Genomic DNA, 16,577 nt, shown 5'->3' on the forward strand with positions numbered 1-16,577 from the left:
TGAAAATGTACATTTTTTCACTCCCTGGTCAACTGACTCAGTGAATCGAATGACTCAAAAGCGATTCACTTTGGTGAGTTACTCATTAAAACTCGATTCAGTAAAAAGACTCAAATTTACCATCACTACTGTGGATCGTCGTTGATCGTCAGCGTATAGCGGTTGCTAGGTAACGGCACGTTGCCGTCATCAAGGATGTAGGCGGGGCTTAGCGCTAGAATGCCTTTGATCCTTTGATCCTTTGACGTCTCAAACCCCCTAAATACAGGGTTAGTTACCAGTTCAGTTTAGTAAGAAGCATTAGTGTTTCACAGCCAAACGCAACAGTTTACAGAAAACGCCTGAAAATATAAACATGAATTCTTCCAGTCAAATTAGGGAAACTATAAAAGACAAAATTAGGGACTTCTTTATTACTATGACAGACGAACAGTGGGGTGCACTGAAAACAGGGTGCCCAGATGAAAACACCATGCGGTCACTTGGCAGCATTACATCATCCGTGATTCACATCGGCTTAACGGAACTCATGGCAATGATCAAGGACTGTGAGGGTGGTTTCGGCCAAGGGCAGGGTGTCAACTTGGGGGAGAAATCGGAGCACTGTGCATGTTGCCCCAATTCATGCACCCAGCAACTGAATCATGAGGGGCCAAAAGATGCACCAGTGCCTGAGCCCACCAAGGACTCCACAAAGGAGTGTGACTTGTGCGAGGCTCAGCCCTCTGCACCTTGTGATGATGTGACAGTGGAAGCTCCACTGTCAGAGGAACAGTTGCTTGTTAAAGAGCTCATAAAGGCAGTAATCACACATGCCTCAAGAGAGGCAAATGTGTCGCCATCCGATGAGATTCAGCAGGGTCTCTTCATAGCTCTGTGGGCGAAACTTAAAGAAAAAACTCTAAATATTAAAAAAAAGAGGATCAAAAGTCTTGAAAAGGCAATTTTCAAAGACATTACAAAGGTACTGGGTATTACACCTAACCTTGTTATCATTGCGTTGGCTGTAGCTTCGCCGTACCAACAAGTGGTGATTTCGATATTCAAAGACCACCTGTTCCGAAAGAAGCGAAACCTACTTACAAGGTTTTTCGCATGGTGTGGAAAAACAGAGGACGATGAAGAACAGCTACCAGAAACTGACAATATCTCCCAGACACTTTTGAACGAATTTAAAGATATTATGTTTCCAATACCGGGAGAAAAATCATCATCTGGAGTTACTGGCAGATCTTGCGATGCTGACAAAAATGAGTATGTGAGCGCACTTATTCATGGTGTACTCTCACACGCTGAAAAAACGTCCCGCTACAAACCTTCAGCTAAACTACACAAGCTGCTCTTTGATAACGTGGTGTCTGATGTCAACATCAAAGACCTGTATGTACACAGCAAATCCAGCATGTCCAAATTAACACTGTCAGATTTGATTTCAACACTTTTAAAGTGTCTATATGGGTCCACACCAGAGAGTGTTAATTTAACTCTTTTTGGAGAGTTGGTATGTTAACTCTGATTTAGTGTTAAACACCAAATCTCTCTGGAGTTGATAATTTAACACTTGGTGTTAAGAGTTTATATATTAACTCTCAAAGAGTATTTTAGTTTAACTACATAAGAGTTATCTTCTAATTAATTCTAAAAAACGGGAATTTTACTGTTCTGAACTTCTAGAAATTTCTTTTGGAAATAAACATTTACTAAAAAGATGCAATGGTTTTTGAAAAACATTTATTCTGAACTGTGCACCACAATTTCAAAACATTTTCTGAAAGATGTAACAGTGTACATGTTCTCACTTTCATTAGAATTTCGTTTATCAAAAGGTCTGACATAGGTGAGCTGGTAAATGCAAATAACAGCATTCTCATCACTTATTTCAATAAATACAAAATACAATATGCATGTCCTTCATTCATCACTTTGTGGAACTTCAATGCACTTCTGCTCTCCCCCATATTCCATCTTCACAAGCATATCCTATGTGGAGATTGAATAAAAATTAGTTGACACTAATTAATGGCACAAATCAATTGCAGCACAGTAAAAAAAAAAAAAGGAATCCTTTGAGCCATTACTTGTGTAAAGTATTTTCCCAAAAGACAAGGACACAGACAACAGGTAATACTGAACTAAATGTAAAACCTCAACCTTTTTCATTTTTACCTAAACCGTGTGCACAAAACTCTGGAGGAATCTAAGTGCTAACGTAGAACTCAGTCGGGACTCAGGACATCTGCTACTGCTGTTTGCTCGTTTTTTATGGGAGATCGTTTTCAGGCTTCAAGTAGCACCATTATATCAACATTTCACATTCTAGACATTGTTTTAAGTGTATTTGACCAAGAAATTTGACTGAAAATTCACATGCAAGCTTTTTTTCAAGGCTGTGGTATTTGCCCGCAAACAATACCTTTCAGCTAGCTAAAACAGAATATTATGCTATCACCGAGCAACATGGCTAATGCCTTTCACACAGCTTTGTCTCAACTCCAAAGAGCCACAGAAGTAAAAGCTAATAACAATAATTGAAACAATCTTTGAAAACATGACTTACCAAGCATGGCAAACAACTCAAATATGTAGAGCAAAATGTTCTGAAACGGCTTCACTTCAGCTTCGATTGGAGCCGTGCTGGGGGCGGAGTCTGTGAATTTACTCTATTGGTGTCATAGCCCCTGTAGGAGTTCAGAGTTAAGAGGTCAAGAGTTAATGTTTCCATTGTAACACCTCCAGATTTGAAATAGAAACACTCATTTTTAACACTCGATTTTAACTACTATTATTTTACACCTCAGAGTTACATTAAAAGAATGTGACTCTACTTAGAGTAAAATTAACTCTAAGACTACTAACACCAAAACATTTAACACTTTTGAATTTGCTGTGTAGATGGAAAAAAATTAAAAGGTCTCGATAAGGCCATTTACCAAGAGCTCCAAACACTTTGCAAAGAAAAACCTTTGTTAAAGTTACTGAATGACAGGAACCCCTTAATGCGCAGGGTGACGGTTCATACAATTAAAAATCACTTGATCGAATCGTTGCAGAATCCAGCCCTTAGGGCAGCTGGAGAGGTTCAAAAATACAAGTATTCTGCAGAAATGTGTATTGAGGACTTGGTGAAGCAAGTTGTCGAAAATGCAGACTCACCCTGCTCTTCTGAAAAAGCTGATACCATCGCCAAACAGCTGTTCAGTAAAGTCTGGCCTCGAATCAAAAGGATTCCAATCCCCGCTGTACATGTGATATTCCTCAGTAATATGGTGTACAATTCTCTCATAGAGAAGTGGAAAGACCCAGATGTAATACTGACATTCATGGCATTAGACCACAGATATGTTTACGAGCTCATTATTAGGGTCTTCAAAGAGCATGCTGTAACCATATTAGAAAGTGAACCTTTCATCGGAAGGTTCTTTTCCTCTGTGGGTCGAGCTGTAGGATTCGCACACGCACAAAACAAAATTAATATTTAGAGTCAATCCTGATGGATTGACTCTAAATATTTCTTTAAATTTATTTGGACAGTTTAAGTGTATTAGTTGACATCAAAGTGACTCTTTAAATTGGCTAACAACAAACGATTCAAACAAGCTAATTTATTTCACATTCAATGAGTAACTTTAAAAATCCCACGACCGGTCGAGGCAGATGGCCGTCCCTCACTGAGCCTGGTTCTGCCGGAGGTTTCTTGCTTTTAAAAGAAAGTTTTTCCTCCCCACTGTCGCCGAGTGCTTGCTCAGAGGGAATTGTCATATTATTGGGGTTTTATTTATTTTTTGTCAACTAATACACAACTCAGGGCTCGCAAAATCGTCCCGGATCTAGCGACATCTCCGGTCGGGCGACCAAAATCTATCTCAGCCCCGCCCGTCGGGTTATCATATAGCCGACGGGCGATTTTGCGAGCCCTGTGATCTTATTGGGCATTCCAAATTGATTTTTTTTATTCATTAATAAAGTCCTAAAAAGATTATATTTTGAATATTGCATGTTTTCATTGTCACACAAATGTGTACATTTTCAACCTACTGAACACGTGTGTTTGTCTTCTATTCAAAATCAAACATTTTAGTAGCAACCACAGCTAGACTGGCCATCGGGCATACCGGGCATCTGCCCGGTGGGCCGCTGGCGATTTTTTGTTTTTATTGGCCGATCTTTTTTTTTTTTTTTTTGGAAACTTTATGAATGAAAGGTGTTGGATTGGCCAATTGGTCATGAGCAACTCTGGGCTGGACCAATTACAGCCGAGGAGGTCGGATGCACCCTCCCCCTTGTTTAGCAATTTTATAGGCCATCCATCGGCTTTGTTACTTCGGAAACATGGCTTAAACAATTTCCACGACGTAATCCGATAACAACCGATCTCTTTACCCGTCGGCCTCCCCTGGCTGTCATGCAACAGGTGTTGTGCCAAAAAGTGATTGCCTGCCAAAAACTGATTTCCAATGTTTGCGTGTATTTTTTATGTGTAATATCTATGTTGGTAAATAGACTTCGGTGAACAGCGTTTACAAAGGGGCTATATATGGAATTAAAAAATTATCTGTTTTTTCAAGTATCTTTACAACTCTGTGTTATTGTACTTATATTATAACCAATCCGGTCCTTTATCCCCACTTTAAATATTTTTACAGAACTATTGTAATATTTGAGCCATTTCTGCTGTCCAACTACTTCTTACAAAATACATTTTTAATGTTAATTAGACTTTTTTTTAACGGCATAAATAAAGGTTATATAAAAGTCACTGCCAAAGACTGATTGCGGCTTCTACCTTGTTACACTAATGTTGTTTGTAGCTCAATATGACTTCATGTCATCCATGAAGGATGCATTTGACATATGTTTCACATATTATAGCCCAACAAGTTACTTATAGCAATTTAAATACGAGCAATCACTTTTTGGCAAATACCGGAAATCAGTTTTTGGCAGACAATCACTTTTTGGCACAAAAAGTGATTGTCTGCCAGTATTATTAACTGCAATTATTAACTATTGCAGTTAATAATACAACAATTTCTTGCCATTTTTTGTGTTTCGTTTTATCGCTGTGTTACTGAGTTCAATTGAAAGCCTGCATGCGCTAGTACCGCTTCCCACAAGTTCCCAGAATCCTTTGCGGTTTTACCCCTGAATGACGTCTTATTTTTGGTGGGCCGGTCTCTAGTCAATAGGGCTTTGGAGTTGACGTCACGCCGCAATGCATTATGGGAGCGCAGCGCCATTTTCGGGGTCTACGAATCCAAAGCCCTATTCACTTTGCTGGAACGACGACAACAAGAATCATGCTTAAAAGCAGCTCAAAAGAAAACGGACGGTATAGAGACCGATTGCGTCCAGAGGCGAAGCAGCGTTACTTGAAAAAAATAGAGTGCATCGCAAATCTGGACCCGTACGAAATACGGCAGTGGAGTAAAGACACAGACGACCTACCGCCACTGTCCTACCCCGATGTCTCCGCCTATCTTGTTTGTGGAGTAAGCGCCTACACAGCGAACCAGTTCCGAAATTACAAGTCACTGGAGGCGCACATCCAATTTACCAACGGCTGGGTGCAAGATTTGGGTATTTTCAAGCCGCCAAACTCTGAGTACGTCGTCATTCATACCAAGGTAAGTCAGCTGAAGCGCATCAAGTGTAATAGCCATTTTCCACCCCCCACCATAATTAATGTTATACATTTATCATCGAACTGCTAAAATATTGTTATCATATTATGTGCCCATAATTGTAAAGTAGATGCAAACTAACACGTTGATAATCGGGCAAATTATTAACGCCAATTCGTGTCCTCCCTGTCTCATTTCGTTTATTGTCTTTACATCAACCTTGTCCTTGTATGTTACAGGTACTGCACTCCCAAAGATTGAATGAACCTGCATTACGACCATGGGTAATTGTAAGCACCACGGGGAAGGTCGAAGCTGCACACTGCACCTGTATGGCCGGAGTTGCTGAGACCTGCACCCATGTCGCTGCACTTCTATTTAAAGTGGAGGCAACAGTGAGGATCCGTGGCACAAAGACTGTCACAGATGAACCAGCCTACTGGGTTTTGCCGGGGAACACAACCAAGATACAGCCAGAGGTTGGCCATAACATTGACTTTCCATCTTCAGCAGCACAAAAAAAGACTCTTGATGAAAATATAAACAGACCGTCTGTGGTGAAAGGCAGAAGAAGCCGTCCTTCAAAACGAAAGATTCCTTCTGCTACGTTTGAGGAGTTGTCACCAGTGTTAGACACACTTCATAAACACAATAAAGCAGTGTGTTTGTCTGGATTGGAGAAATACTACACATCACACACTGTACAATCATCCACATTACCAATGTCTCTGGCTTGTTTGCACAACACAGGTGCACAGTCCCTTGGTCTTACCGAGCTGCAACTACACTGTGTAAAGTACATAAATGCAGCAAAAGTTACTGAAGAACAGGCAGAAGCTATCGAGGTACGCACAAGACTGCAACACAAGAGAGCATTGAAATATGTATAACTTGATTTCAAACCTGCAGCACTTACCATGTAACAATTGTCAAACTGTAAAATAAAGAGTGAAATACAGTTATTTGTTATCTTGCTTTTATTATAACGTCATTTTAGTGAAACAGGTACAGAAATGGTTACATAACGTAATGTCAGTGTGTTCATACAATAACACATTAAAAAAAAGGTTTTACTAGTACTATGTCTTCAGAGACATACTGAGAGTTTTCACAATTATTAATTAACAAGTACAAGTCTCATGTGTGCCTGGTTTCACTACCACACTAGGGCACATGTTAACCAAAACACAACACACCCTCACAATTTTATCAATGAAGGTAACGTCTTCATCCTCACATTCTCGAACACGGACATAAAAATAGCAAAACAAGTAAAACCAGTGTAATATTTCACTTTTTCCGTATCATCCTTTAAAAAGTTTTCATTCAGCTCTGTCTTGTCCAACTTTGATTTAAGCTTTCTGTTCTCCAGCAGCCGGTTTATTTCTGCTCTGCTCTGTACACAGCGCACACAATCATTTGTCAGTCTTTGATCTTCTGTCTGTTTCTCTCTGATATCACTGTTTTCTGCATCTGCACCCGTTACCTCTGCTTCTACTTGTCCAAGACAAATTTGGCCCTCAGCCAAAATAACAAGGTTGTTATGGAGTTGCTCTCCTGCGGTGTCCATCTCTGGCTGCTCTTCTGTGGTAACTTCTGCTGGGGCTTCACCTTCACATTCTGCAGCTCCATTGTGAAAGCCTGTCCAATAAAAAGAGTGCAAATACACAAGGGAATTTTAAAGTGGTTTATACATTAAGGCAGTATGAATACTCAAATGTTTGTGTTAATTGACTAAGATCAACTTTTAAAATAAGAAATTGTGGTTGGGGGTGCGGTTGTTGTTTACCTCCTACTAGTGCTTTTTTTTGTTGGCGTTGTGTTCGCCTCCTGTGACGGTCTGAATGTGATGTTTGGATTTCGGAGTGCCCCATGTGTAGCATTGGTACCCAGTCTGGATTTGTTTGATCCATTTCATAGGCAGGCTTCCCTACAGTTGTGCAAAAGAATTAGCGAATCTTTACATAGCACATATGTCTGCAAAGTCACTCCATTCATGTTTGATCGCAATTTCTATAACTTCCGAGACCACCAACGATAATATTATTCAGCTATAAAGTGTGATATGAACATATCTAGCACTTACCGGAATGAAAATGTCTGGAGCACACCAAGTGATATGGGGAGATGGAACAGAACTTGATATCAGCTCGTCTCACGGCTGCTATCCAGGCTCGACGCCTTCGTTTGGTAACATCCGATACATGAGCTCCTTGATATTGCTTCCAGGTTGGGAAAGCATAAAAAGACAACCCAAGCTTATTCCCGTGCCGATCGTAAGATCGAACATTGCAGCCGACCACACAGCAAGTACGAACCATGGCTGTGCTTTCGCTCCTTCGTCGCTTGCTCTTAGACCCCGAAAATGGCGGATCAGGCCAAAATCCTTTCCACGCCCACCCCCGTGACATCACGCTCCAAAGCCCTATGCCGGGCCGATTTTTTGTCCCAGTCCAGCCCTGGTAGCAACCATTGTATTAAAACATGGCAGATGTTTTACTCTGATTACACAAACTTTATGTAGGAGTAGTTTATAGATAAGAGGTATTTATTTGTAAATTTGACCTCTGACCTCACAGAGATACAGGATGACAGGATATGTGATATTAGAATCCACATATATTGGTATATAATCTCCTAAATGTTGCCAATAGCAGTAAGGAACATAGCTCTAAATAACATTATCATCTTTTTGACCCTCACTATAGTCTGTATGATAAGTCAGAACAAAAGGTCGGAGGTCAAATGCGGCATTAAATCCTAATGCGGTACATTCCTATGTTGACAATACACACCACACTTGTAAGAAAGTTATAAGTTAAATTATAAGGCTTTTTATAAGGTGTTTCTCTATGAAAGCAGTTAAGATCAATATGCAAATACATAGGGCAGCAACTGGGGGACCCCAGAGTGCAAGCCCACCCTCAGTATATTGGGGTCTGGAATAAAACTAGAATTAATTAAAAATGTGTAATTAATTATTTAAAAAGACAGAGCATTTTAAACTAAGTCAATGTATATTTTAATTACTTATTTATATATCTAGTGACATATTCAGTTATTTTGCTACTCATCAGCAGCAGTGCTGTGCATCCTGCAAATTTTGTTATCGAGTAAATTAAGAGCAGTATTGCAGATACCGATACTTTTAACCTATAAAGGGAGCTTATGTAGGGGAGAGCAGTGTGTTATTATTTATGAGCTGAATCATCGTACATTTGCCAAGTTCGGAACACATTTTCATGAACACCAACACAACAATGTTGTAATTTTAACAACTCACAGTAATATACTAGTTAACACAGTTTTCTTGTGTATTGATACTGTGGATTTTTAGAGACCTGAAAAGTAAATGTGCTGTCTTTAAAGGAGTTTGGGTCAGCTTCTGTTGTGCAAGTTTGTTATAGGCTATAAAGACTTGGAATGAGAATGTTTTTTAATAAAAAAAACAAGATTCAATTAAATTATCAACAAAAATTTAATGGACTCTTTGCTGGCTGAAACTCACCGTGCGTGATCACCTGTAATGTAAAGACAGACATGTGACCATTCTGTATCTGCAGGTGAATCAGTGAAGCTACATAAACATTTACATTAGCATAGCTTTCCAGCCATCATCGAAAACCCGATAAGAACACAGTGGGGGGGTCGCTTGACATTCTAACTTTAAACCGAGGATTTTAAAAGTGTTTGGTGTAGGTTAAAGCAGTGCACTAGTAGGCTACATGTTTGACATCCACCACACAACTGTCACTGAATCACAACAACTGTGGATTAGTGATGCACGAATCATGAACAAATCGTTCAATACTCGAGAATCACTGTACTGACTCATGAATCATGATTCATAAGCTCAACTGACTCACTGACTCATCCCTGTTGCTGTTAGCAGCAATATATCTAGCTTATAATTAAAATTGTGGAGAAAAACACAACATCCAGTATCTTAACAAAAAAATTTCTGCTCTGAACTGGAAGAAAAAACCCTGAGTAGAAGCTCACATCAAGACAATAGCTCCTCGGTTCACAGTAGCATCGCTGTGCTAACATGCTAACAGCACATTTGAGCTACTCACCCCCTCCCTTCCTGTGCTGAATCGTAAGCGTAAGCGAATCACTCAGGAATCACTCACCCCCTACCTCCTGGCTCACAGCTTCTTCTTCTTGGTTGGCCACCAATGTTAAGGGGCATTACCGCCCCCTGGCTCACATTTCAGTGGACATTTAGATGAGAAAATATATATTTAACACATTTAAGGAAAATACTAATAAAATAAAAATAAACAAAATAAATGTTTATTAAGCAATTTTGATAGGAAATTGCTTCATTTTAGAAATGTTTTGCTCTTTTTGCTCTATAAAATAGTTGGGGTTTTTTTTTTAGAATCATTCATCTCTCACGACTAAAAACCCACTTATTCAATCTTCCTTTCCCTCTAGTTAATATTTCTTTTATGATTTTATATCATGCACTTTTATGCTCATTTAAATTCTTGTTTGCTCTGTACCTGTTGCTTTCCTATGTATCAGTGACAGCTACCTGCTTGCATACTTAGTACTTGCTTTGGTCCTATTTCTATTATCCTCCTCCTATTCTCTATCTTACTTGTTAAGCACCTTGGCATACCCTTGGTTTTTAAGTGTGCTTTATAAATAAAGTTTATTATTATTATTATTATTATTATTATTATTATCTAAGCAGTAGGATTTACATTTTCAATCAAACAAATTAAGTTTGAGTGAAAATGTACATTTTTTCACTCCCTGGTCAACTGACTCAGTGAATCGAATGACTCAAAAGCGATTCACTTTGGTGAGTTACTCATTAAAACTCGATTCAGTAAAAAGACTCAAATTTACCATCACTACTGTGGATCGTCGTTGATCGTCAGCGTATAGCGGTTGCTAGGTAACGGCACGTTGCCGTCATCAAGGATGTAGGCGGGGCTTAGCGCTAGAATGCCTTTGATCCTTTGATCCTTTGACGTCTCAAACCCCCTAAATACAGGGTTAGTTACCAGTTCAGTTTAGTAAGAAGCATTAGTGTTTCACAGCCAAACGCAACAGTTTACAGAAAACGCCTGAAAATATAAACATGAATTCTTCCAGTCAAATTAGGGAAACTATAAAAGACAAAATTAGGGACTTCTTTATTACTATGACAGACGAACAGTGGGGTGCACTGAAAACAGGGTGCCCAGATGAAAACACCATGCGGTCACTTGGCAGCATTACATCATCCGTGATTCACATCGGCTTAACGGAACTCATGGCAATGATCAAGGACTGTGAGGGTGGTTTCGGCCAAGGGCAGGGTGTCAACTTGGGGGAGAAATCGGAGCACTGTGCATGTTGCCCCAATTCATGCACCCAGCAACTGAATCATGAGGGGCCAAAAGATGCACCAGTGCCTGAGCCCACCAAGGACTCCACAAAGGAGTGTGACTTGTGCGAGGCTCAGCCCTCTGCACCTTGTGATGATGTGACAGTGGAAGCTCCACTGTCAGAGGAACAGTTGCTTGTTAAAGAGCTCATAAAGGCAGTAATCACACATGCCTCAAGAGAGGCAAATGTGTCGCCATCCGATGAGATTCAGCAGGGTCTCTTCATAGCTCTGTGGGCGAAACTTAAAGAAAAAACTCTAAATATTAAAAAAAAGAGGATCAAAAGTCTTGAAAAGGCAATTTTCAAAGACATTACAAAGGTACTGGGTATTACACCTAACCTTGTTATCATTGCGTTGGCTGTAGCTTCGCCGTACCAACAAGTGGTGATTTCGATATTCAAAGACCACCTGTTCCGAAAGAAGCGAAACCTACTTACAAGGTTTTTCGCATGGTGTGGAAAAACAGAGGACGATGAAGAACAGCTACCAGAAACTGACAATATCTCCCAGACACTTTTGAACGAATTTAAAGATATTATGTTTCCAATACCGGGAGAAAAATCATCATCTGGAGTTACTGGCAGATCTTGCGATGCTGACAAAAATGAGTATGTGAGCGCACTTATTCATGGTGTACTCTCACACGCTGAAAAAACGTCCCGCTACAAACCTTCAGCTAAACTACACAAGCTGCTCTTTGATAACGTGGTGTCTGATGTCAACATCAAAGACCTGTATGTAGATGGAAAAAAATTAAAAGGTCTCGATAAGGCCATTTACCAAGAGCTCCAAACACTTTGCAAAGAAAAACCTTTGTTAAAGTTACTGAATGACAGGAACCCCTTAATGCGCAGGGTGACGGTTCATACAATTAAAAATCACTTGATCGAATCGTTGCAGAATCCAGCCCTTAGGGCAGCTGGAGAGGTTCAAAAATACAAGTATTCTGCAGAAATGTGTATTGAGGACTTGGTGAAGCAAGTTGTCGAAAATGCAGACTCACCCTGCTCTTCTGAAAAAGCTGATACCATCGCCAAACAGCTGTTCAGTAAAGTCTGGCCTCGAATCAAAAGGATTCCAATCCCCGCTGTACATGTGATATTCCTCAGTAATATGGTGTACAATTCTCTCATAGAGAAGTGGAAAGACCCAGATGTAATACTGACATTCATGGCATTAGACCACAGATATGTTTACGAGCTCATTATTAGGGTCTTCAAAGAGCATGCTGTAACCATATTAGAAAGTGAACCTTTCATCGGAAGGTTCTTTTCCTCTGTGGGTCGAGCTGTAGGATTCGCACACGCACAAAACAAAATTAATATTTAGAGTCAATCCTGATGGATTGACTCTAAATATTTCTTTAAATTTATTTGGACAGTTTAAGTGTATTAGTTGACATCAAAGTGACTCTTTAAATTGGCTAACAACAAACGATTCAAACAAGCTAATTTATTTCACATTCAATGAGTAACTTTAAAAATCCCACGACCGGTCGAGGCAGATGGCCGTCCCTCACTGAGCCTGGTTCTGCCGGAGGTTTCTTGCTTTTAAAAGAAAGTTTTTCCTCCCCACTGTCGCCGAGTGCTTGCTCAGAGGGAATTGTCATATTATTGGGGTTTTATTTATTTTTTGTCAACTAATACACAACTCAGGGCTCGCAAAATCGTCCCGGATCTAGCGATATCTCCGGTCGGGCGACCAAAATCTATCTCAGCCCCGCCCGTCGGGTTATCATATAGCCGACGGGCGATTTTGCGAGCCCTGTGATCTTATTGGGCATTCCAAATTGATTTTTTTTATTCATTAATAAAGTCCTAAAAAGATTATATTTTGAATATTGCATGTTTTCATTGTCACACAAATGTGTACATTTTCAACCTACTGAACACGTGTGTTTGTCTTCTATTCAAAATCAAACATTTTAGTAGCAACCACAGCTAGACTGGCCATCGGGCATACCGGGCATCTGCCCGGTGGGCCGCTGGCGATTTTTTGTTTTTATTGGCAGATCTTTTTTTTTTTTTTTTTGGAAACTTTATGAATGAAAGGTGTTGGATTGGCCAATTGGTCATGAGCAACTCTGGGCTGGACCAATTACAGCCGAGGAGGTCGGATGCACCCTCCCCCTTGTTTAGCAATTTTATAGGCCATCCATCGGCTTTGTTACTTCGGAAACATGGCTTAAACAATTTCCACGACGTAATCCGATAACAACCGATCTCTTTACCCGTCGGCCTCCCCTGGCTGTCATGCAACAGGTGTTGTGCCAAAAAGTGATTGCCTGCCAAAAACTGATTTCCAATGTTTGCGTGTATTTTTTATGTGTAATATCTATGTTGGTAAATAGACTTCGGTGAACAGCGTTTACAAAGGGGCTATATATGGAATTAAAAAATTATCTGTTTTTTCAAGTATCTTTACAACTCTGTGTTATTGTACTTATATTATAACCAATCCGGTCCTTTATCCCCACTTTAAATATTTTTACAGAACTATTGTAATATTTGAGCCATTTCTGCTGTCCAACTACTTCTTACAAAATACATTTTTAATGTTAATTAGACTTTTTTTTAACGGCATAAATAAAGGTTATATAAAAGTCACTGCCAAAGACTGATTGCGGCTTCTACCTTGTTACACTAATGTTGTTTGTAGCTCAATATGACTTCATGTCATCCATGAAGGATGCATTTGACATATGTTTCACATATTATAGCCCAACAAGTTACTTATAGCAATTTAAATACGAGCAATCACTTTTTGGCAAATACCGGAAATCAGTTTTTGGCAGACAATCACTTTTTGGCACAAAAAGTGATTGTCTGCCAGTATTATTAACTGCAATTATTAACTATTGCAGTTAATAATACAACAATTTCTTGCCATTTTTTGTGTTTCGTTTTATCGCTGTGTTACTGAGTTCAATTGAAAGCCTGCATGCGCTAGTACCGCTTCCCACAAGTTCCCAGAATCCTTTGCGGTTTTACCCCTGAATGACGTCTTATTTTTGGTGGGCCGGTCTCTAGTCAATGCCGGGCCGATTTTTTGTCCCAGTCCAGCCCTGGTAGCAACCATTGTATTAAAACATGGCAGATGTTTTACTCTGATTACACAAACTTTATGTAGGAGTAGTTTATAGATAAGAGGTATTTATTTGTAAATTTGACCTCTGACCTCACAGAGATACAGGATGACAGGATATGTGATATTAGAATCCACATATATTGGTATATAATCTCCTAAATGTTGCCAATAGCAGTAAGGAACATAGCTCTAAATAACATTATCATCTTTTTGACCCTCACTATAGTCTGTATGATAAGTCAGAACAAAAGGTCGGAGGTCAAATGCGGCATTAAATCCTAATGCGGTACATTCCTATGTTGACAATACACACCACACTTGTAAGAAAGTTATAAGTTAAATTATAAGGCTTTTTATAAGGTGTTTCTCTATGAAAGCAGTTAAGATCAATATGCAAATACATAGGGCAGCAACTGGGGGACCCCAGAGTGCAAGCCCACCCTCAGTATATTGGGGTCTGGAATAAAACTAGAATTAATTAAAAATGTGTAATTAATTATTTAAAAAGACAGAGCATTTTAAACTAAGTCAATGTATATTTTAATTACTTATTTATATATCTAGTGAACTATTTCCTGACATATTCAGTTATTTTGCTACTCATCAGCAGCAGTGCTGTGCATCCTGCAAATTTTGTTATCGAGTAAATTAAGAGCAGTATTGCAGATACCGATACTTTTAACCTATAAAGGGAGCTTATGTAGGGGAGAGCAGTGTGTTATTATTTATGAGCTGAATCATCGTACATTTGCCAAGTTCGGAACACATTTTCATGAACACCAACACAACAATGTTGTAATTTTAACAACTCACAGTAATATACTAGTTAACACAGTTTTCTTGTGTATTGATACTGTGGATTTTTAGAGACCTGAAAAGTAAATGTGCTGTCTTTAAAGGAGTTTGGGTCAGCTTCTGTTGTGTAAGTTTGTTATAGGCTATAAAGACTTGGAATGAGAATGTTTTTTAATAAAAAAAACAAGATTCAATTAAATTATCAACAAAAATTTAATGGACTCTTTGCTGGCTGAAACTCACCGTGCGTGATCACCTGTAATGTAAAGACAGACATGTGACCATTCTGTATCTGCAGGTGAATCAGTGAAGCTACATAAACATTTACATTAGCATAGCTTTCCAGCCATCATCGAAAACCCGATAAGAACACAGTGGGGGGGGGGTCGCTTGACATTCTAACTTTAAACCGAGGATTTTAAAAGTGTTTGGTGTAGGTTAAAGCAGTGCACTAGTAGGCTACATGTTTGACATCCACCACACAACTGTCACTGAATCACAACAACTGTGGATTAGTGATGCACGAATCATGAACGAATCGTTCAATACTCGAGAATCACTGTACTGACTCATGAATCATGATTCATAAGCTCAACTGACTCACTGACTCATCCCTGTTGCTGTTAGCAGCAATATATCTAGCTTATAATTAAAATTGTGGAGAAAAACACAACATCCAGTATCTTAACAAAAAAATTTCTGCTCTGAACTGGAAGAAAAAACCCTGAGTAGAAGCTCACATCAAGACAATAGCTCCTCGGTTCACAGTAGCATCGCTGTGCTAACATGCTAACAGCACATTTGAGCTACTCACCCCCTCCCTTCCTGTGCTGAATCGTAAGCGTAAGCGAATCACTCAGGAATCACTCACCCCCTACCTCCTGGCTCACAGCTTCTTCTTCTTGGTTGGCCACCAATGTTAAGGGGCATTACCGCCCCCTGGCTCACATTTCAGTGGACATTTAGATGAGAAAATATATATTTAACACATTTAAGGAAAATACTAATAAAATAAAAATAAACAAAATAAATGTTTATTAAGCAATTTTGATAGGAAATTGCTTCATTTTAGAAATGTTTTGCTCTTTTTGCTCTATAAAATAGTTGGGGTTTTTTTTTTAGAATCATTCATCTCTCACGACTAAAAACCCACTTATTCAATCTTGCCTTTCCCTCTAGTTAATATTTCTTTTATGATTTTATATCATGCACTTTTATGCTCATTTAAATTCTTGTTTGCTCTGTACCTGTTGCTTTCCTATGTATCAGTGACAGCTACCTGCTTGCATACTTAGTACTTGCTTTGGTCCTATTTCTATTATCCTCCTCCTATTCTCTATCTTACTTGTTAAGCACCTTGGCATACCCTTGGTTTTTAAGTGTGCTTTATAAATAAAGTTTATTATTATTATTATTATTATTATTATTATTATTATTATTATTATTATTATTATTATCTAAGCAGTAGGATTTACATTTTCAATCAAACAAATTAAGTTTGAGTGAAAATGTACATTTTTTCACTCCCTGGTCAACTGACTCAGTGAATCGAATGACTCAAAACCGATTCACTTTGGTGAGTTACTCATTAAAACTCGATTCAGTAAAAAGACTCAAATTTACCATCACTACTGTGGATCGTCGTTGATCGTCAGCGTATAGCGGTTGCTAGGTAACGGCACGTTGCC

The 16,577-nt window shown here is 39.1% G+C and overlaps 2 protein-coding genes across 2 annotated transcripts; one reads left to right on the forward strand and one right to left on the reverse strand.

The window, feature by feature from the left end:
• Positions 1-5,161: 5,161 nt before the first annotated feature.
• On the forward strand, positions 5,162-6,660 carry LOC146520315 (uncharacterized). The gene is made up of 2 exons (XM_085155952.1): positions 5,162-5,624; positions 5,861-6,660. The coding sequence occupies exons 1-2, from the start codon at positions 5,220-5,222 to the stop codon at positions 6,509-6,511; spliced, it is 1,056 nt and encodes a 351-aa protein (XP_085012078.1). The 5' UTR covers positions 5,162-5,219; the 3' UTR covers positions 6,512-6,660.
• A 13-nt stretch (positions 6,661-6,673) lies between these two features.
• On the reverse strand, positions 6,674-8,044 carry LOC146520316 (uncharacterized). Its single transcript, XM_085155953.1, has 3 exons — positions 7,708-8,044; positions 7,411-7,551; positions 6,674-7,262 (listed from the first exon to the last, which is right to left on the reverse strand). Exons 1-3 carry the CDS (start codon positions 8,030-8,032, stop codon positions 6,820-6,822), a joined length of 909 nt encoding a protein of 302 aa, XP_085012079.1. The 5' UTR covers positions 8,033-8,044; the 3' UTR covers positions 6,674-6,819.
• Between the last annotated feature and the right edge of the window lie 8,533 nt (positions 8,045-16,577).

Source organism: Neolamprologus multifasciatus, chromosome 4, assembly GCF_963576455.1.
Source record: "Neolamprologus multifasciatus chromosome 4, fNeoMul1.2, whole genome shotgun sequence".
In the NCBI taxonomy this organism is placed as follows: domain Eukaryota; kingdom Metazoa; phylum Chordata; class Actinopteri; order Cichliformes; family Cichlidae; genus Neolamprologus; species Neolamprologus multifasciatus.